The sequence below is a fragment of the Amphiura filiformis genome, chromosome 17 (assembly GCF_039555335.1).
Source record: "Amphiura filiformis chromosome 17, Afil_fr2py, whole genome shotgun sequence".
In the NCBI taxonomy this organism is placed as follows: Eukaryota; Metazoa; Echinodermata; class Ophiuroidea; order Amphilepidida; family Amphiuridae; genus Amphiura; species Amphiura filiformis.
Window position 1 is genome coordinate 60525616 of NC_092644.1, and position 22377 is coordinate 60547992.

The following is a 22377-nucleotide window of genomic DNA, read 5'->3' on the forward strand; positions in this document are numbered from 1 at the left end:
TTACCCTGTCAAATTGGACGGATGTAATAATGGACGGATACAAGTTAAGCTAAATTCAGGAAAAATTTGGAATTTTTGGGATTTGGTGTATCATTGCAACACAGACAACTAACATCCCACAAAACCAAGGACATAATAAACATTGAGCCTCAGTAGTTCGGTTTGGTAGTTTTGGTTTGAAGACATCTACTATAATTTAAGCCAACATATAAGTACATCGACTTTCTCTACGAGTACATCACCATTATCACAGTACCAGGCCAGTAGTTCCCTGTGCAAGTGGTCAAGCTTTCGTCAGATGTGTGTTTGACTTCATCAGGACTGGCTGCACCTGTTCTGTGATAACGGATGGTGTACTCATAGAAATACTGTAACTTATTAAGCCAACATCATTGTTGGGCAGGAAAAACCTCCTATGTACTTGTGGCCCTTGAACGTGTTTAAAACAAATCTATCAAGAGGTTACATAGGGGGTTTTGCTTTAAACATGTTCAGGGGCCCATGACGCATAAGACGTTCCTAGTTTTGTGGGAATAGGTTGCATATAAAACATCTGGATATTCCTAAGACATTTCTCCAAACACCTATAAAAGTTCTAAATTCCAGAAAGGCATTATACTGTGTTTCACTTTGAGTTTGGTAGTAACATAGGTACCTATTATGCCAGTCACATTATCCAATCATGTACAGTATATATGCCTTGCACTAACCTAATACTGAAGATCGTATACACATGAGTATAATAAGGGCTGTTTGTCAGCATGCTTGCTGTACAAGAACTAATATCACTACCAAACTCAAGATGAAACAAAGTATACATTAAAATGATCTGTTTTCCCAAGCACTAATTTTTTTGTCCCAGAAACTTATAAAAATGGGAACTATCTGGAACAAGTACAAGATGTCATCCTTTTGTTTCTACCTGTCAGCTTTACTCAACAAAGAATCCCACCTCCCCTTAGCAGGGCTTCTACTTGGAGATGGTCTAGCATCTGTATTGACCTCAACATCAGGAACAGATTCTCCAGATGCAGCTTTCTCTGCTGCTTCTTTAGCCTTAGCTTCTTCTGCTTGTTGTTGTGCAATGCGAGCTGCTTCTATGGCTTTGGCTCTTTCCTCACGTTGCTTCTCAGCTTGAATTGCTGCAGCCTGTAGATGATAAAAGAGTGTCAACAAATCAGCTAAGGTTGGACACAAATAGCTAGTCATTTCAAATCAATTATGGCTGTAGTGGGACGTACCCATCGCATACATATAGCGTACTAAGCATACACCATTTTATAAAGTGTACGGCGCTTTTGTAAATACGGAGCTACATGCGTATCGACTGTTCCACAATGGCCATGATTTATTGCAATGTAAAAAAGATATAGCTATGTCAAAGGTAAGGTGGGGTCAATACCAGTACAACATCAAACAGGAAGACATCCCCAAATTCCCACCCTAGATTTGTCAAATTTTCATATGCTTGTGGGAAGCACCCATTGCATCAATTAATTTATGTAAATTTCTGTCTGAGAAATATTATGAACACAAATCGGCTATGGCAAATAGAGTAAGCCAAATAATTAAGGTACCAGTTACGTTCACCTCCTGTTTATCCCAAACAAAGGCAGATATGTCATAATTGGAACCAACAGCCAATAGCTGCATCTTTTAGCTCAAATTTAAGACCTCATTCGTTGAAATTGTTCAAGAAATAAAGACACGACGATCAAAAAACCCAAGGAAGATTCAAATTTAAAAGTTGCAGTTTGCACCATTGCATGCCCTATTGATTTGTATACAAAGTGTTCATTGATTATCACGAAAAACTAGCGTCATGCTTTCATTGATTAGAATACAAAAGTGCAACTTTTTATTTCATATCTTGATTAGGTTTTGGATCGCTGTTTCTTTTTAAAAATTCTCAACCAATTTCAACAAATAAGGTCTTAAATCAGAGCTAAAGAGTACAGGTATTGGCTGCTTGTTTTAATTTTGACACATTTGTCTTTAGTTAGGATATACAGGGGTGAACACAACTGCTACCTTAATTCTTTTGCTTACTGTATGTGATTGACTAGTTCTCAGGTCAGCAATGAAAGCCAGAGTACAATATTTGGCCAAGAATGAAACCTTATGCAAATAGATTAGATTATAACTTTGCTCACATTCTATAATATAAAAAAAATATTGTAGGGGCCCCAAAAATAACATGAAACCCTAAAAGAACATAACAACAAATCTTGAAAGCATCTCACCTCTTTCTCTAATCTGACCCTTTCTTTTCCAGACTGTAGTTCCAGCATATGCTGATACGCAGGGAAGAGTTTCCGCAAGAAAAAGATGTGAATCTGATGTGTCCAGAAATTAAACTCTCTTGTCTCTTCATCCATCTCCTCTTCTAGTTCTTCTGTAATCAATCAATTAGATAATCAATCAATCAATCAATTTACCGGTAGATACAAATCAATCAATTCTGTTTCTTAAACAAAACTGGGAAGATGTCACCTTATTGCATCATGTCACTATGTGTTGCAGCATTTGAATACATAATTTGTGACTTGCTACCACGAAATCAGCGTAAAGTCGCAAGGTGTTAGTCACTCAAAACGCCCTGGCTACTGCGTTGGTGTTCACTCACCTGTTAAAGCCACTAAGTATGTCTGTATGTCCATTGTGAATGGGGGCACAATGGGCGATTCACGAAGGATAATACTACTGGCTTGTACAGGTGCGCGGCAAACAAAGAACATCAACAAATGTCTCGAATCTACCAACTCAACGAAATGAGTATAAAGTCGCGGTGACTTTACGCTGATAACGTGGTAGCAGGTCACATTTGTGCATCCAAAGCATCTCTACTTCTTACCAGCTACAGACAATCTCATTTCAAGAATTGATACTCAGGGCTGTAGCAAGCGGGGCGGCTGGGGATGCCATGGCCTCCCCACTTTTTGAGAAATTTGTTATGTTTTTCTTTGTATCTTTATTTCAATATGGGCATAGATTTGTAATTTGGCCGCCCCATATTTGTGATGGCCGCCCCACATATTTCGACCTTGCTACAACCCTGTTGATACTATTCTTTGGTTCACCTCAAGATTGATAGTGTTGTCACTGTTTTTTGCGGTTGCAATGCAAGTGTGCCAACAAACTGCCCTTATACATTTGTGTGTATGCTCTGCACGATGAAAATTACGCATGCGATTTGATACTGCGACCAAACTTGACCGAACTTTTAACGAATAGCAATTGTTAAACAATGGTTGGGATCTCTAATAAACCCAATTGTTCTTTTGTATTGGTATTTAAGCAGTAATTTTGGTTTAATCAGTATGGTGACAGATGAGATGACAGCAATGTTTTATAAAAAAAAGTAAGGAACTGGTCCATTGATATGCTTGGTGGAAGAGAACACAACAAGTTCACTGTTAAAATATCCTTTTGCCCAACATCTAATTTGTTTTTAAAGCACAGGCCCTTATCAATACATGATGTGCACTGTCACTCGCAACTGGTTTTCACATCTGAATGTTTACTTTGTGGTTGTGTACATTTTCAAAAATAAAGCGACAAACTGTTTAAACTTAGCTGGACAATCATGATGAGTGCTCTCACTAGAATAATCACATTACGATGTCTAGTTGACAAGTGAATACAGAATGCAGAGTTGTCAGTTAGCCTATTCCAAATTGAGAATATAGTTCAATTGATCTACAGCAACTGTATTCTGCACATAAATACAACTCTTTTTTTTGCACATCGCACTGCACCTCTTAATTAATCCTTGTAACTGACTGACATGAAAGGAGAAAACCTCTTGGTACCTTGTAACTGTTCTTCTTGTTCAGCACCCATTGACAACATAGATTGCAGTAATGTTGGCTGAGATTCCTCCATACCAAACTGTCTACCATCATCACCTGCTTTCTCATCTACAGCAATGTTGCTGTCATCTTGCTGACCTTCATCAACCTGCTGCTGACTACCTGAAACCTACACAAAAATATGGTGGCTTGACAAGTTACTTATGGATTTTAACTTTTGAGTAAGTTTTGATGTACAAGTGCATGTGCTTATTTTGTCAGACATTAAAATTTGGATACAGATTATGAACTACCATACCCAAACTAATAATATTTTACTCAATTTTGTAGTTCAAAGTCGAGTGACCTGGTGAAATGCAGGTGGGGCATTTTTACAGGACAGACAAGTGTAGCCAACAATCAGTGTTCTCCTGGTCGGAACCAATGGTAACAATGTCTTATGGGTCATCTGTCCCTGCCTTTTCCAGATGAGCCATGGCGCAGAGTAGTATTTTTGTTGCTCCAGTGGAGATTTTGAATCGGGGACCTTTAGCACCAAAAGCAAAGTCCTTAACCAGTGTGCCACGCAGCTCCCTTATGACAGTATTGGTTCACCTGTAAATCTGTTTCCATTGTATTTAATATCATGATCTCTTGAAAATGGAATCTTCTGTCATGTGCTTATACTAAATTCTGTTCACCCACTGCTCTACACATCTCTTGAAAACTTAATGTTAAATTGGTACTTCTATGAATCATCTTCCCTCTCCAATTGAGGCAAATTTCTCAATATCCAGAGTTTTACCCTCTATGAATGACCAGGCTAGGAAGCCTCTAAGAATCTTCTCAAGCTGAATTAATAGTCCATCACTGAGTGATAAGTGATTGGGTTTTGACCTATGAGGTAGTGCGCTTTTCCCAATGCAACAAAAACATGCTACCTCATTTGCTAGAACCCAATCAATCGTCGCTCATTGATGGAGTATAAATTCAGCTTTACTGTAGATATTACTTACATCTAGTTTGGATGTATCAGCTCCCGATCCTTTAGCAGTGACTTCAGATGATGACCTAGGTCCAGGGGACACTGTCTCTGATGGACCGGTCTGGTTTGGTGATGCTTGACCTGTGGTTCCTGGATCCTCGCTATCATCCTCTCTCTGATAATAAAAACATGTGAAACATGTTAAAAGATTTCAGCTTAAAGGGACGTTGACACCCAAAACATAAGATCAACTTATCGATATTTGAAAGAATGTGTAAGTTATGCAACACTATTGTACCAGGCCACGAATGGAACCCAACACCATCTGATTATAGCTTGCTTTCTTACCTGACTGGTTCTTGACTGTGTTCCTGGTGTAGTACCACTATAGCTGGTTTGTGAATGAGACACTACCGTACTAGGCCTTGGTGTGGTTGGATCTTTCACTATCTCTTCTGTAACATATATCTTAGCACATCCAATCAGAGCTTCAAAGAACTCTAAAAATGTCATCTGAAGGCAAACAAATAACAGCTGAATATCAATCTATCATTACAATTGTATGAATCTGAATATCAACCTCAACCTTATTCTTAAGAATGAAACTGCGAAGTCTGGTAGTAAAAGAAACTTGATGTTTAGGCAACGAAAAAAAAACCTTATCCTCACAATGAAATGGCTGAGTATTCTTGATTTGAATGATACAATCAAATATGTGTAACTGACAGAAAGCAAGTAATATTCTCTATTTCCTTGTAATTCACCCATGATAGAAAACAGGATGTGACAAGCCTTACACATTTGATTTTATTAGCAAGATATTGTTTTCAAGTTCTTTTTCTTTTTTTTTTTTTTTTTTTGGGGGGGGGGGGTAAGGAAGTCAAGCTGATGTGTTGGTGTGGTTGCATCAAGTTCAAAGACATTTACAAGCTGATATTGGATTGTTGCATCAAGTTTTAAGTCAACTTCATGTGAACCAATTCTTACAAACGATTTTGTAGCAATAGTTAATTTCGCAAATATATCCCCATTTTTCTATTTCTGATTGGTTCCAAAGAAAAGTACAACAAAAGAAAAGATAGTAGAATAAACCAAACTTACCTCTATTTCTAAGTTGCAATCTTTGTGGTCATATGCCATAGGATCATCAGCTGACAGAACTTCAAGAATACGTTTAGGTGTCAGTCGTTCATTAATCAACCGATAATCGTTCAGCATGAATAAGAACTCTCGCATCTTCAGTGTGGGCTCATATGGAGCATACTGAAATTAAGAGCAAACATGGTTCTGTTAGTGCATTGGTGATTGTTTTATTAACCAAAACCTAAACATTTAAAAGGTTTTCATTTCCAAGAAGAAAAGAAATTGGGAAGAGCATCAGTGAATCTGTTATTTTAAATTTAAGAAAAACATTAAATGTGTCAAATTGTGGGATAGGCTTTTACAATGGGAATTCATAACAATTAGTGGTTTTTTTAGCGGGATCGCTGACAGACAAGTTTAGAACTGTCAAAGCTTTCATCAGGAGTAGCTGTGACTTCTTTAGGACAAAGTACCTAAGAATTAGACATGTAGGCCGCCCCTTGCCAACTGATGGCTCTGAAAAGAGCCGTTCATGAAGACTGCCCCTTGTTAACAGAGATCAAGCAGATTTCGCCTATCTGCTAAATTTGAAGGTTTGGTGGCTCTGAACTTTTTAAATGTGTCTGTCAGAGAAGTCCCTCAGATTGAATCCTTCATTCTCTGCGAACTACACGTGGCATTTGGTTATACTTGAATTTCAAAAGTGTTAAACACAAGAAGAAAATAATTATATACATACAACTTTTACCCTGTCTCACCTTATTAGGACTACACACTGCTCTATAGACCTCCCAGCATCTGTCCATATAACCCAGTGCATTGACTGCTCTTCTTGGGTCGTATAAGAAGTAGCCTTGGACATCACATGAGTCTGGTATAACGTTTTCTTTGATTGCCTTGTCCATACACCAAGCCAGCACACCCTTGCAATTATCCCTGTGTCAAGTACAACAGGTTGTTAGTAAATATTTAGTCTAAATTGTACAAGTAGATCTAAATTTAAATTGAATTTACCCTCTATTTGATATTTGAAACTAATATCTAATTGATAAAACCATTAAATTGTGCCACGATCTGGTCCATAAAGGCCAAAGGAGGCATTTTTGAAAATTGAGTTGCTATAACTATTACCTTATACAAACTTTAGGCTATCATATACTGAAAACACCAAAGGTTTAGCATAATTGGTTCTAAAGTTGTGAAGTTTTGTGGTGTCCATTTTCTTTTGTATGGTATTGTTTTTTACTCCATATTTTTGCCTTTATCTCAATTTCAAATGTGCCGCCTTTGGCCTCCATAGACCAGATTGTGCCACATATGTGTATCTCAATGTATTCAAGCTATTTCAGAATTATTAAAAAACTTTTGAGCAACAAAAAATTACTTACAGACATTCCTCTCTGAAAAGATAATAAGCAAGAGTGATGATATTGTTGAGGAATTCCCTGACAAGAAGCTTGTCCAGTGGAGAATGAATATCAGTAGCTTCCTTGTCTGGAGCTGAAATATAAAAAGATAATAAGCAAGTGATGATATCGTTGAGGAATAACATAATGAGGAGCATGTCTATACATTGGTTGCCTCAAATACGGTAGTGACGTAGGTGCGTCTTTCGCTGTTCTCAGTATCAAATCATGTGAGTAATGTTCATCAGCATAGCAAACATGCGCACGTACAAGGCCGGAGTGTCGGTGCGCTTGCAGCACAACAACGAAAAAACCGTCCATTCAGGCAACCCCATTTGAAATTCACATTCCGTGTATGGAACATTAAGGTAATGTCTTCATTTTTTTTGCTGCAGTCACCCACACCCGCTTCCTGTGGGGTTAGTGCTATCTGCCTAACTGGCCAGGTTGCTCAGTTCCCACATGTATGGATTTCAACTGGAACAGCCTGATTGAACCAGTATCATCTATTCAGATTTAATCACCAGTACATTCTAAAACTAGACTGAACAATACACAAAATACTTCCAAAATAATTACTTTCTAGTGACTGTGACTTGATGCATCATATGTTATGACAGATTTACTAAAATGCAAATTTGAAATGATCCAATGTTACCTACCCAATATCCTGTCGATCTCCATGAGTGTGGTTTCCTTATGATGAAACTGACAATCTTTCAGGAATCTCCAGAACTGTAATCTGGTCATGATGAAGGTATTGTCAGGCGAGGCATCATGTCCAAGACTGCTGTAGTAGTTGTACACTTTCTTCAAGGTGGTCATGTGACGTAGTATCACAAACAACACCTGTTATCCATAACAATGAAAGAAATGTTATTAGAAGTGGTCTGTTTACTAACCAGTCAACATGGTATACTTTAACAAATCAATGCTGGTGTCCATTTCACTAAACTATACGAAGCTTTGTATTAAGTCTGGAAATCGTTTGTAAGTTCGTAAGTTCCATTTCGAGTCGTAAGTTCCATTTCACTAAACTTACTTACAAACTGTACCCTTCGTAAGTAATTTAACCATTCGTAAAGTTACGAATACCCAAGACTAGACGTAACTTTACGAATGGTGCATTGAGTTACGAAGGGTTAAACGTTTAGCGAAATGGACCCCAGTCTGTCTATTAAAGTGCAGGGCTTTCCAAACTGTAGGTTGCAAGCACCTTATCAGGGGTCATGGACATTTACTGAAAAGAAAAAAAGGAATTTAAAATAAATAAAAAGAAGACAATTGATCTTTTCTAGATCAATTTTGGTATAAAAAAGTTAAGCGTGTGCGCACCATCGCTTTGATCGAACGCTAGCAATTTGAAGCTGCGCCCACTGAAATGCGCACTGGCGTCACTGCCACATCAGGGCAAAAAAACGGTATAGCAATTTGACAGTCTTTGTTATCCAAGAAAAAAGGTAAGTTCTTGAAGAATTTCCTTCACCAATGAAACAAGAAATTGGAATACTATCTAGTGTCGTATGCAAACTAAGACAATAAGGGTCACATGTAATGGACGCATATGAGACACCTTCATAGTAAAACTGATGACACAGACTTTGAATTAACAATCTACAAAAGTGCCCAGAACATGTATAAAAGTAAAGCTTACCTGTTTCACCTCTTCTTCTCTATCATTCTCATTGAAATCATTCAGTAGATGATCGAGGTCAAGGGTCATACTTGGTCCTAGTGTGTTTCTGCTAGAATCACTCCTTGCTGTACCAGGTCCTCCGATATCTGCAAATAACAAGGATTAGTACAAGGTTATTTGGTAGAATTGGTTGGTGTCATGGTGTGTAACCAGTCTGATCATTCTCACAAGTGCCAGTCATTGGGCTGTTCCACTTGAAATCTATACACTCCCTACTGAAGCCATGACCTAATCTCCCACACAGGAGGTGCAAATTTCAAATGGAGCCAATCATTTGATTACCCCGTTTGAAATTCACACTCCCTGTGTGGAAGATTAAGGTCATGTCTTCCACAGGACATGTATGGATTACAACTAGAATAGCCCATTATATAATAAGCTCCTGATATGTTTCAGATAGAGTTGACAACATTTAAATTGTGCATTTATAAGCAATATGTGCAACACACATTTTGTGAAAGGCAATACAAAAGACCAGACTATATCCGACTTCTTAGCAGGTGATTTTCCTTTCTTGACCTTGATTTTCAACCCAAGTAACTAGCTTTGTTCAGCGCTTTGGTCTCATTCTTGAAATCATCTGCAGTGGAAGATGCTGTGCAAAAATTAGCCGCTATGTCTGTCGCAACAGGAGACATAGGATTATCGCCTAGTCTATTATAATATGTATGTCATCCAATAACTTACTTGGTCCAGCGGGGTCAGGTGTTCTTGTCCTGATTTCTGATAAGTCTGGTGTGTTAGTTCCATCCATGGTGAATGCCGGGAATTCTGCCATGCGATCATCAACAAATACGCCCTCAAACACACGCCCATTCTTGAATGTAAACACTCCCTGAATTATGAAATATGAGTTGAGAAACTTAATAGAAACATTGCGATTTCCAAACGTAGACATCGGACGTACATTGATCTATTCAAAACCACTCTCCTGTATCAAAGCGAGGTCACGTTTTTAGCTATTTTTGAAGATATTCCACGTGTGAAATAGACGTAGATACATCGTTGAAAATGCACAAAATTTGTCCATTTCACAATATGTTAAAGACAGTCAAAGATAATGAACATACGAAGGAAAGTCTAATTATTATTATGATCCTTTTTGTTTGTAACAAATCATTATAATAAAGGTACAGCGATGTGTTAAAAATGGACTAAATTTAAACGCAATATTCATACGCAGAGATTGTCCATTGAAATGTGTGTGATACTTTGCGTACAAAAAATGACATTGCGATTTCCCATTTTGGATTCCAACGTAGAATAAAATGCAGATGCTACGTTGAAATATGCTGATTTTACCTCATGTCTAAGTCCATGCAACGCGCCCAATTTTCAGGACGAAAAAGTCTCATTTTGAAAGTAAAGTCATGATGTATGGATGTAGTGATCTTTAATCTTCCAAAATATATGTTTTTGGGCAACTATAATATTTGGGGAGCACAAAAAACAATTAAGTTTAATCAGCATGTAGGTCAAAATTTTAGTCAAAATCAAAAGCGGCCTGTTTGAATTAGGCAGAGACTCAGCTTACTGTTATTTTTTCAATCACTATGCCCTCTATCGACCTAGATTAGATTAGATCAAATATTATAGTCTTCATTCCAGCTGACTTGTTCTCCTTTGTGACGAATGAGCACAATCCAGTTTGGAACCGAGACTAGCAATATTTAACACCGTATTAACGTACGTAAAAACGTATGTGAAAACGTACGTTCCATGTGCTGCATTTGGAACATCGCAATCTCCCTAATATGTGTTTATATACTTTGTTTCATTACTTGCAACATAGGTTTTTGCCATATTTTCATGGGTGGAAAAAGTGGGTCATTCTTGGTGTTGGAATTTATGGAAAAAATATCGCAATACAATATTTATAAATAAACATGATGATCTTGGTCCAACAGAATAGACATAAAAACCATGCATGTATTACAATGGATTTTTATGTTAAGGTTGGTCCTGAAACTATGAACACTTTCGGGCCTCATAAAAATATTTTTAATTTGGGTGAAAATCTGGCTTTTTTATGATTTTTTTGAAAATTAAGCATTTTTTGACCATTTTGGTGCAAATTTCTCAAAGTTGGTCAAAAAAAAAAAAACGCTCCTAGATTTTATCTAATTTTTAAAAATTAATAAAAAAAATTTTGGCTCAAGAATTTTTTGTTACGTTTAACAAAAAAAAAAAGAAGTGAGCCAAAAAAACGTTTTTTGGGATTTGGGCCAAAAATGAGCATTTTGGCCCAAATTTGACCTCACAGATGAATTTATCAAGTCTTTGCCATTCTAAATATGTATACGTTTATATACTTTAGACCAACAATTTAGCAGTTATGAGGCCCGAAGGTTTCCATAATTCCAGGGTTCAGACCAACCTTAAGTGTTTTTCATACGTCCATCCGTGACATTGATATGAGGTACTGATATACGACAGGTGCAGTAATGAAAAAGCAATTTCCATTGTTTACCTGATTTGTTTGGCCCGCATTTAAAAGAGGACATATCTGAATGTGAAAACTAACATTTTTGTGGGAAAAAATAATCTATTTTTAATGCAAATCGCAGTTTTGCTTTCAAAATTTGCCCACATTGTTCCTCTAAAGAAACTATTCTTACCCTTCCATTCTTTTTGTTGTTGACCCATTCCCCTTCATACTTGGCACCGTTTGCATACAGGAATACTCCAAATCCATGACGTTTGCTGTACACAAAATCTCCAATGAACTGATTGCGAAGGGGATACTGGGAGCTTGGGAGTCGTCTCAGGTACCATGTGTGCTCCCCATGGCCATGCTATATAAACAGAAAAAAGATGCATGTAGAATTATATTGAAACAATGAATCAGATAAAAAATTTAGGATTTATGCATGTGTATTTTTGTCTAATAACATTCCTATCTGCATTGGGATATTCCATAATTTCCAGTTGAAATCCATACACCCCTATGAAGACATGGCCTTAATCTGCCACACAGGGATTTCTTTCATATCGTATACATGTATCCTTATCAGCCTTCATCAATATAAATCATCCCAACCCGAATCAGTTCCACAGGTGCATTTGGTTACCATAATCCCCATTTTCTGTACCTCTGGGGGATATTCTTACTTTGCCCATAGTATCTCCTTGGTCCAAATTCTATCAGGTAAATTGAACTATAGCCCATCCTCAATCCCCTGTACCATACATACCTGTATACCATGTTCCCACTGTCCGCTGTAGCTTTGGTCTATATCAACCCACCTCATCACGCCTTGCCCATGCCTAGTATTATTAGCCCAATCTCCCTCGTATACATTGCCAGACCTATAGCGTCGTACACCATAGCCATGACGCTTGTTGTTAACCCAGTCACCTTCATAGAAAGAATGACCTTCTGTGTCATACTGGATTCTTCCCTGAAATAATTAAAAAAGACATTAGATTAATCCCTATTACACTTTTTTTAATAAATGCACACAAAATAGCCTCCAGAAATCAATTATAATTGCCTGCAATGGATAGTGGAATGAGACTGCACATGATTGTACAGTTTCATCGCAACCTTCCCAGTTTTAATATGGCATGAAAGAAATGTACTAGTATCTCAGACACATAGATGCTGAAAAATTAAACAAGTAAGCAAGCTCAATGTCTATGTTTTACGATTTACTATTTACGGGTTGCACCTTCTGTGGCTTATTCCCGCAAAGCAGGTAAATATAGAGGGCTCTATGTTTATTTATCAACTGGTGCAGAAAATGGTATTTAGCCTCATCAGATATACATTGCTGTAATCGGAATAAAGATCAGATTGGCCCGATTAGGTGATCGTGCAATTGCCGATCTACATTGCAGGGCTGATCGGTTCATCCTCAAATAAAAGTAGTTTCATTTCAGGTGGGGAGAAGTTGAAAAAGCAACACAGAATGAAGGACAAGATGAACAACTGAACCTTTTCTCATATATCCCAATCCAGGGTCCTTTTCGCCACTGATATTCTAATGTCTGCATTTAAAAATTGGACTTCATTCAAACTGTTACTTGGATATGAGAATACCCAGTACCTTGAAATAGTACATGATGGGATATGGGGGAAAACAATGATCAGTGACCAATACTCTTCCCTTATTTAACTTACCGTTCCATGTCTCTTCCCATCATACCATTCCCCTGTGTAGGATGAAGGACAATATGGGCACTTGAATGTACCATGTCCATTTCTCTTGCCTTTGACCACCTCTCCTTCATAGGTACTTCTATCAGGCCATGTGTATAACCCTTTGCCTGTGATTTCATTCATGGTAAAATCACCCTGCATAAAACAACATGAAATAATGGGTAGATATTAGCTAATTAATACAGATGAAAGAAGGTTAGAATCAGCTGAATACACTTCTAATTTTCTGATGTTTCTGTTAAACAAGCCTATATATCTTTTCAGGAGCTGTTTGGAGAAAAAAGTTCAGAAAGATCTTGCATGACACCACAAGCAATAACACACAGGCAATAGTGTTATTGATGTGTGCCGTGGTATGATTGTTCACACCAATCATGTACTACGTTGCTCTCATTCAGCAGCATATTGAATGTAATGTCCAATGCCTGGTCAAATATGCATTCAAAACGCCAAAAGTTAATTGGCTGAATATGTGTTGATGGAAATTCATGATTATACTGTATCTCGTCTCAAGTTGAGAGTAACGCCATGTTAGACTTTGTAGTGGCAGATTCAGATCAGTGCGTTTACATGGTTGCATCACCAGCGTACGGACAAATTGCCCTTCTACGTGTGTGTGTACGCCCCGCAGGATTAGGTTAGCGCACACAATTTAATTCTGCCACTACAAAATCCCACATTACTCTCAACTTGAGATGAGACAGACTATAATGTCTTTAATCAAAGTCCTTCTGAAAAGGCATCTTAGCAAGCTGATAAGCAGTAATCATGAAGAAATAGTAAAGAAGCAGGTCTCATCTGAGGTATCAGGTGTGATTCCTTACCACCAATTATTTCCCTCCCAAACATTATGCAATGACCAAACAATTTTCAATATGTAGACATACTACCGGTACTAACTTTATTCATTCCATTATCAAAGACTAAAACTTCTTCCAAACTAACTCACCTCGTAAGTAACTCCATCTGCCCATGTATATTTCCCTTTACCATGCATTAAACCTTGAGAAAACTGGCCCTGAAATAATACAAAATACACATACAATATATATTAAATTCTGTCAGAATAGTATACAAAGCACATACAGACTTGATACAATGAAGATCAGCTCTGCCCTGTTGCAATTTGGGAATTTACCATTTATGCCTACATTGTAATTTGCACCTTGGTAGCCAAAACATAAGGCCAGAAAATTGTTTGCTTGTCCATATCCCCTCCAAGGGGTCGGTCAGATTTTTTGTTATCTTTTATAATTTTATTTTAAAGGTCATAGCCAAAACATGTATAGGTTAATAAATAGCCTAAATAGGTGTGAATTTGGGATACTAGTATTTCTCTACTGTATACCACAAACAATTTTCTTTTGCTCAAACAATAAATGAATTAGTAACTATTGTTTGAAAAGCCCTTTGTAACTTCACACATAATTTTATATTGTGACCATCTAAATTGTACTTTTGTAAAATACTTCTGTCTGTGTTATTCAATTATTTTATTGAACTGCGGAGCACACAGTACAAAATCAACTCATTTATAAAGCATGCCCTACATACCCAGGGAGCAAACCCCCATATTTTGATGCAAACTGACTTGGCAAGATATAAAAACGTGTCCTATATAGATGGATTCTATGGACTATACACCACATCCCTAGGGTGGACACGTTTTGAAATCAGCTGCACAGGGGGTGTTATGGGGGGTCAAAGTTTGCCCCCCAGAAACCCATTTTTGCAGCGTAATACTTAATAAAATACACTAAATGTGACAAAATCACTTTTCTTTTACACAAAGATTATTAAATGAATGCTTAAAATTATGCCATTCATTTGATTGGACTGAGCCACCATAGTGTGGTGGTGGGGGAGGCTGGATAATGGGGGGGTTATCAGATGAAGTAGAGCTAAGCATATAACATGTGTGGTATATATCATATTTCGTTCAATTTTGCAGTCAATACACTACTCTGATGTGCTGTTTCACATTCTTTCCATGTTTCTGGATAGATATAACAAGTAGCTAGATCCCCTTAATCTTTACTGATTTAGGTTCCTGTAGACCCACTCCTACTTATAGAATTGACCACCTTTTTCTATCCTGAATACCCTCTGCCTAGTAACAGAGACCCGACTTACCAAAACCAGTCCTTGACCCAGCTATAGCCATTACAGAGCCTAATATAGCAATGCAGCATCAAATCTGCGTCTCTCAGTATTGCTCACCTCTCTCTCTCTGACCACAAGCAAGCGCATGGACCCTAGCCTTTCAACAAGGCTCTGCCTGGACCACCGTAGTGGGAGTGCCACCTATAATATTCCTCGCCGCTCGCTGTCGCGGCTTCGCCGCTCTGTCGCACCTTCGGCGCTCAGCTCGCGGCTTCCCCCCTAGGATCGTGAGGTCTTTGACAAAGACTACATGGACCCTGAGTTTGAGCCCTTACTCAGTCCTTAGTACGGTACCCCTAACACACCCCGGGACTCCCTATACTCCTAATCATATTCATAATCATCTTCGTCAAGCCACTGCCTTACGTGTTTTGATATCATGCTCTGTGCTAGCCGTCCATGCTCCGAGATATCTGAAGTCTCCAAATCATCTTCAGTACCTGTAAACCGATATCCGGTTCCCCTTACCCAATGCCCACAATACCCCTTACCCTGTTCCTGGTACCCAATCCTGGGACCCCTAACTCCATCCCCAACTCCTTACCCTATTCCCTGGGACCTCTTACACCAACTATTGGAACTTTAACTCCATTTTAAGAATCCCTAATTCCGTCCCCGATAACCATGACCCGTCCCTAGGACCCTAACCCCATCTTCATTACCTGTAATACCACACCTGTTTCCCGTTATCCAATGTCGGTACCCCTTACACCATTCCTAGTACCCCTGTACCCCTTACACTATATATCTGGCACACCAACTATGGGACCTTTAACTACTTCCACGAGACCCATGACATGTCCCTGGGACCCTAAGCCCATCTTTGACAGCTGGGTAACCGTCCCTGGTATCATAACCCCATCTTCAGTACATGTAAACACATATCCGGTTCCCCTTTCCCAATGCCCGATACCCCTTACCCCATTCCTGGTACCCATTACACCAACCCTGGGACCCTTAACTCCATCCCCTGTACCCCTTACCCTATATATTCCTGGGACCTATAACACCAACTATGGGACCTTTACCTCCATTCTTGGAACCCCCGACTACGTCCCCGAGACCCATGGCATGTCCCTGGGACCCTAAGCCCATCTTCGGTACCTGTAACCCCAAATCCGGTTTCCCTTACCAAATGCCCGGTACCCCTTACCCCGACCATGGGAGAAATAACTCCATTCTCAGTACCCCTTACCCTATCCACGGGAACTTTAATACGATTGTGACCTCTAACCTTATTCCTGGAACCCCTAACTGCCGGGTCCCCCAACCCTGTCCCTGGTACCCAAAATCCCATGGCCGGTCATCCCTGAAACCCCTTCAAGTCATAACCTGTTGTACCCTTTGCCCTGTCCAGTGTCCCCTATAGCCCCTTCTCCAGTACCCCTAAACATGCCTTTCGTATTCCCAACTCCATCCTCAGTACACCTAACTCTGTCCCGGTACCCATTACCCAAACCCTGGAACCTCTAAGTCCATCCTTAGTACCCCTAACTTTATCCCTGGGTCCCCTAACTCCGTCCACTGAACCCCTAACCCTGGTACTCCGACCCCATTGCTGATACCCATAATCCCATCCCTGGATCCCTTAACCCCTTTACCTGGACCCATAAACTGTTGTCCCTGTGACCCTCGTTACCCTTTACCCTGTCTTTGGTACACCTGACCCGTTCCTGGTACATCCTTGGACTTTATCAGTGGACGAGACATTACCAGCTACCCTTTCTTCATCGGAAAACCTACATGGTTAGAGAAAAGCAAGACTGTTCCACTGGATCATCTTGCTAGTTTTGCAGAGGCTGACCACAACCTGACAGATGACGACATTGACCAGGCGCGGCAGTTGTTCATTTCAGTCTACTCTTCTAGCAATGGCATCGCTCAGTGTAATAGCTCTGGGCTCACAAATTTCTGAAGAGTGATACTACTATTTAAAGAGATTACCGCCAACTGAGGATGCATCTGGAGAGAGCAGCATATGCATGCATCATAGACAAAACAGCACACATCGCTATCCTTCCTCCCAGATCCCAAGGAATGCGGATGGACTTTAGAGGGGACATCGTAGTTCCACAAGCAATGAGAAATCCACCATGGCCACCAAATGTGTCAAAAGGAACCAACTGCTCCTGCAGCAAAGGGTACCAAAGAAACTGCAAGTGTTCAAAAGCATCCAGGCGCTACAATACTGGCTGTATCTGCAGAGGACATCCTGATACCTGTAGTCGAGCAAAGCTGCAAGAAGACTCGGAAAGGGAACTGGCAGGTGAACTGGAGTCAAGTGATGAAAAAGAAAGTGGATCTGAAGAAGACATCCAATGGGGTATTAGAGGTACCATTGCAGAAAACAGTTCCTATAAGAATGAAACATTCCACTGAAATAGCTAGCATTTTCACTAGTATTCTAGATAGGGACAGTAATATACGGCAGGCCTATACAATATATAGCCTCATTAACCAAGGCCTACATGTACACCTTAAATTAAGTGTAACTCTTTGCAGGATGATAAATTGCCAAAACCAACACCACCTTCAGTGTTTGAAATTAAATTTCCTTTCATTTGACACCAAACACAATATACTTTGAGCAAAAATTACTAAAATGGACCCCCCCACACGTGACCCCCTGTTGTAGGCCCGTGCAGAAGATTTTTTACGTGTCCACCCTAGGGGTGCTTATTTGACCCCACTAAACTGTTTGACACCCATGAGGGTTTTATATCTTCCCGATGCAGGTGGACCATCTCTGCTCCCTGGGTAACACCCCAGGCCCTAAGCATTATGCATCACTTGTATAGAGGGCGCATACAATTCCACCAATCAAAATGAAAATAATATTCATACACAGAAACAGTCCGCATCACAAGTGAATAATAGTGAGTTTTTGTTTTGGACGACGGTAAATTGACACCTCGAGTCATGTGCACATGTTAACTTTGCGATTTTGCCTTCCTCTAGATTCCAGGACAATACTTGTGGCAAATCTGCATTGTTGTGAAAACAACAACTTTTGGGGAACGGTCGAGGTAATTAATTTGTACTGTCACAGAACCCACTGTCGTCAAAAACAAAAACTCACTGATGATTTGATTTGTCCAACCCAATGAGCTATGTTACCATAAATGGTACGGTACTGTTACTCTCTCTCTCTCTCTCTCATTGAAAACATCACATTCTAGTCCCACTCTGGAATATATACCAAAGTCCCTACATATTTTGTTTTAGTAACAGCATCCTTTGACAACTAACCTTGTATTTATGACCACCACTAAAGCAAGCCTCACCATCACCATCATACAGGCCTCGCACTTTCTCTCCTTCATATCTGGAAAAAAAGTTATTTCAGTAAAATGTTAATCACACCCTGAACAAATATAATACAAAAAGTTATGTGTGCTGAAAACTAAGGATCTCGAGGAATATGGGTTCCAAGAGTTCGGCCAAGTAAAATAAATAACATCATCTGGACTTTTTCAGTTTGGTTAGGGAAGCCCTTATTATTTGTTAATTTGTTACAAATTTACTATTCATTTCTGTGAAAAATTGCAATTGCAAAGGCTTTGCCAACACATCATATAAATGGGGAGGCCCCTAATATTTGTGATGCGATCAAGCAAAATCAGTTGGAACTCAGAAATATTGATTTTGAGATATAGCCAAGCAAAGGAAATATTTCCTGTTGTCTTGAATTGCTCATATCTTTGGAACTGGTTGTTCAATTTTAATGTGGTTTTCTGCAAAATGCAGCTTTGTTTATGTTTTTTACTACCCTATAAGAAACTGAAAATTTAATATTTCCGAGTTCCGACTGATTTTGCTTGATCGCGTTGTATTTTTGTTATTTCCCCAAAGCCATATCCCTAGCTTGAATAAAATGTTTGTAATGTGTTTACAAATGATTTCACTTCTTTAACATGTCTTTTCATCACAACAATTTTATAAACAAAGTAAGGTTCTTAGTGGAGCACCACAAGGGACAGTCCTCAGTCTCCACCTTTCCCTCCTTCACATAAACAACATTCATAGTGGAGTGACACGAAAGATTGTCTTGTCTTGTTTATAACACCATCAGGTCACCCAAAGACAAAAACCAACTTCAGGCTGATCTTACATAGTAACACCATGATGAACTGGGCTGAAACGTGGGCATGAAATTCAACCCGTCGAAATGCACCACCATGCGCATCACTAGGAAGAGGAGTCCCGGTGAAACTTCTTATTATAACATAATGGGAGTCAAGCTTGAAGAGACAAATAATTAGCAAATATCTCCAGGGTATTTTCAACCAAAATGACCTGAGATGGAATGCCCAAGTCAACAATGCCAAAAACAAAGCCTTCAGAGTGTTGAACTTTCTAAGTCTAAGGAACTTTCACCATACCTCAACTACAACCAAAGAAAGACTTAACACTTCTCTTCCGTTTTATGTCTCCGACAATGACAACCTTATCTTAATACTAATAACGACGTGTCCATCCGTCCGTCCACGCGCTATCGCTCGCGCTGTTCGTGGTGCACTATCGCGTGATCGCGGTGCGCTATCGCGGAGTATCAACGGGAGTGTGCACGGAGTACAGTGCGCGCATATCGGAAAAGCATTACAGTGTGACTAACGGGTGCATCTCATCGGACCAATAATTATAGGCCTTATTTTCAACACATATTTCAATACCGAACATGTGCACACACCAAACACGTGCATATAGGCCTATTTCGGTAGAACATGACTATTTCCAGAATCCTCCAGAATGGTTAACATAAAAATTATCCTTTGTGGTAAGGCCTATAACCGTTTTTGCGTTCACGTTTCTCGCGATTGATTTAATTACTTTAGTAACGGCCTATATCCACGTCCAGATACTACGGTTTCTCTAAATGTGGTAACAGTTGATTAAGTTGTGTCAAGTTGGGTCTTGATCATTGAGAGACGCATTTCATAGTAGTTTAAAAAATCAGGGCAGGTATATGGGTAACAGGTTTGGGTAATTAGAAATAGGACTATCACGAGAAGCGCCCGACCCGAGAACCGCAAAATCTAGTGCTTTATAATTATGTACGAAAAGCACAAATCGCATGGTTTTATTTAAAACAAAGACATATAAGACCATAAAAATGCAGGATCTCAACTTGTGATATTAAAAATTCCCTTGCCGAAATTGTCTAGTGCAATGACATCATGGTTATTTGTGCTCACTTGTTGCCAGCCTTCGTTGTAATATAATACTGCGACGTCATTGCACTGGAGAATTTCGGCGCCCGGGAATTTTGAATATGGCATGTTGAGAGACAGCTGTATTATGGTCAATATGAGTTTGTTTTAAGTAAAACCATGAAGTGATCGATAATCAATTTTCTAACATATAACGCTTGCAGGCATTATTATGTTCACAGTATTAAATTTGATTTATTATTAAAATTAACCTTCTGAACCTCTGAATGTTAATCAAATGCAGTAAACCTTTGACGAGTGCGTATTTTAAGTATACATCGCGTATATTTACTGGGTTTGTCTCTGATTGGCTGCTGAGGCAGCGATCCTGACTTTTACCACCCACGCTATAAATGTACAAATTGCAAATTTATCATATTAAACTTTCGCAACAAGGTTAAACATGATTTCAACTGAACAAACATACCTTTTATTCCATCGAACAAGCTTTATTTTGTTTCAAAATTCACGTTTTATAGCTATTTTTGACGAAAAGAGCTGGTAACAAAACCGGTGATGCCAGCTCCGAAGTTTTCGCGTAGCACAAGCGCTTGATGTACGCTCGTTTTGACGGCAATTTACGCTAGCGTATCATGCACTTTCAAGCGAGTTTGACATTGTTTTACTGCGTGACACAATTCTGCATTCATTTTACCCCGTATTTTCCCTCATTACTCAAAGCCCTGCCCTCTTTCACAATATTTTAGCTTCTTGGATATCATCGGAAACATAGATTAGTAATATTAGGTAGGTCACTGTATTTTTAAAGATTTTTTAGATGATTTTTATGATGAAAAAATTGATGTTTTAAACTTCTTTTCAAAAATTGGTTTTAGCTTGTTAAAAAACGTGTAAAAAATCGTTTTTAGCTTGTTGGATATTTTTGCTTAATAGTTTAAAGCTTGACTCCTAAGATGAAACTTTTAGTTTAAGCTTGTTAGAATATTAAACCTTGATGAAATAGTAATATTTGATCCCTATATAGCGCGGGTGGTCTAAAAGTCAGGATCGCCGCTGAGGCAATCTGCTGTTGCCGAGTGGAAATTTGAACTTTTGAAGTGCGCCTAAGCGTTGTTAGCTCCGAATTCGCAACATCGCGGTAGTCGCGCTCGTCAAAGGTTTGTAGCATTTTATTACAGTCAGCAGGGCGGTTTTCTTGTGTGGGTTGCATGCATTTAAATTGCGTATCAACATGTGATTGTGACTGTGAGGAATTTCTCAAATTTGAAATGGTGGTGAATACATGAACATAAACCATGCAAACTGGCTTAAACACTAGCACACAGTAACAGTAATTGTATGGGCAGTCAGCCCATATCATGCTGCAATTGAGAGCTACTGGCCGAGTGACATTAATATCTAATATCAACAGCAACACCCATATCATCATGCACTCACTCTTCCACAATCAATTCTGCAAGTGTTGGTTCGTCGTATTCAGGCGGAGGTGTTGGCTCTTTCGGTGGTTCTTGCTCTTCAGGAGTTGGTTCTTCGACTTGATTTTCTTCTTGCTTCTCTTCCACTTCATCTTCTTTCTTTTCCTCGGGTGGTGGTGGAGGCTCTTCTACAACCTTTTCCTTTTTAGACCCCTTTTTGTCTTTCCCCTTCCCTTTGGATGCCATCTTGGAATTTCCCTTCGTAAATTTGTTACAGCGCCACCTATCTTTGCCACAGGATTTCGTGTTCATTAGCAACGGTTGCTATGTTTTCACCTATTAATTAGTGCATTAACTAATTAAGTTCATTTTACAGAAACATTTGGTAACTGTAATATTTCCAGAATATGTTTTAAACATTCTTATCTTTTACACTGTCTGATACAATTAGCTGTTGAACGGTCTATGGTGGGAAAAAAGAAAGAAAAAGTAGTCGCGGATGGTT

General features: G+C 39.1%; 1 protein-coding gene across 2 annotated transcripts; it reads right to left on the reverse strand.

The window, feature by feature from the left end:
* Positions 1-338: 338 nt before the first annotated feature.
* On the reverse strand, positions 339-22345 carry LOC140138093 (radial spoke head 10 homolog B-like). Of its 2 annotated transcripts, none has more exons than XM_072159984.1 (17): positions 21895-22345; positions 18536-18611; positions 14073-14141; positions 13085-13258; positions 12156-12362; positions 11580-11756; positions 9649-9796; positions 8920-9047; positions 7928-8114; positions 7248-7359; positions 6618-6795; positions 5878-6039; positions 5125-5289; positions 4808-4951; positions 3813-3981; positions 2244-2392; positions 339-1149 (listed from the first exon to the last, which is right to left on the reverse strand). In XM_072159984.1, the coding sequence occupies exons 1-17, from the start codon at positions 22182-22184 to the stop codon at positions 919-921; spliced, it is 2766 nt and encodes a 921-aa protein (XP_072016085.1). In that variant the 5' UTR covers positions 22185-22345; the 3' UTR covers positions 339-918. The 2 variants fall into 2 exon arrangements, with proteins under 2 accessions (XP_072016085.1, XP_072016084.1); XM_072159983.1 differs by having other exon boundaries at positions 341-1149; positions 2244-2395; positions 21895-22342.
* Positions 22346-22377: the final 32 nt, after the last annotated feature.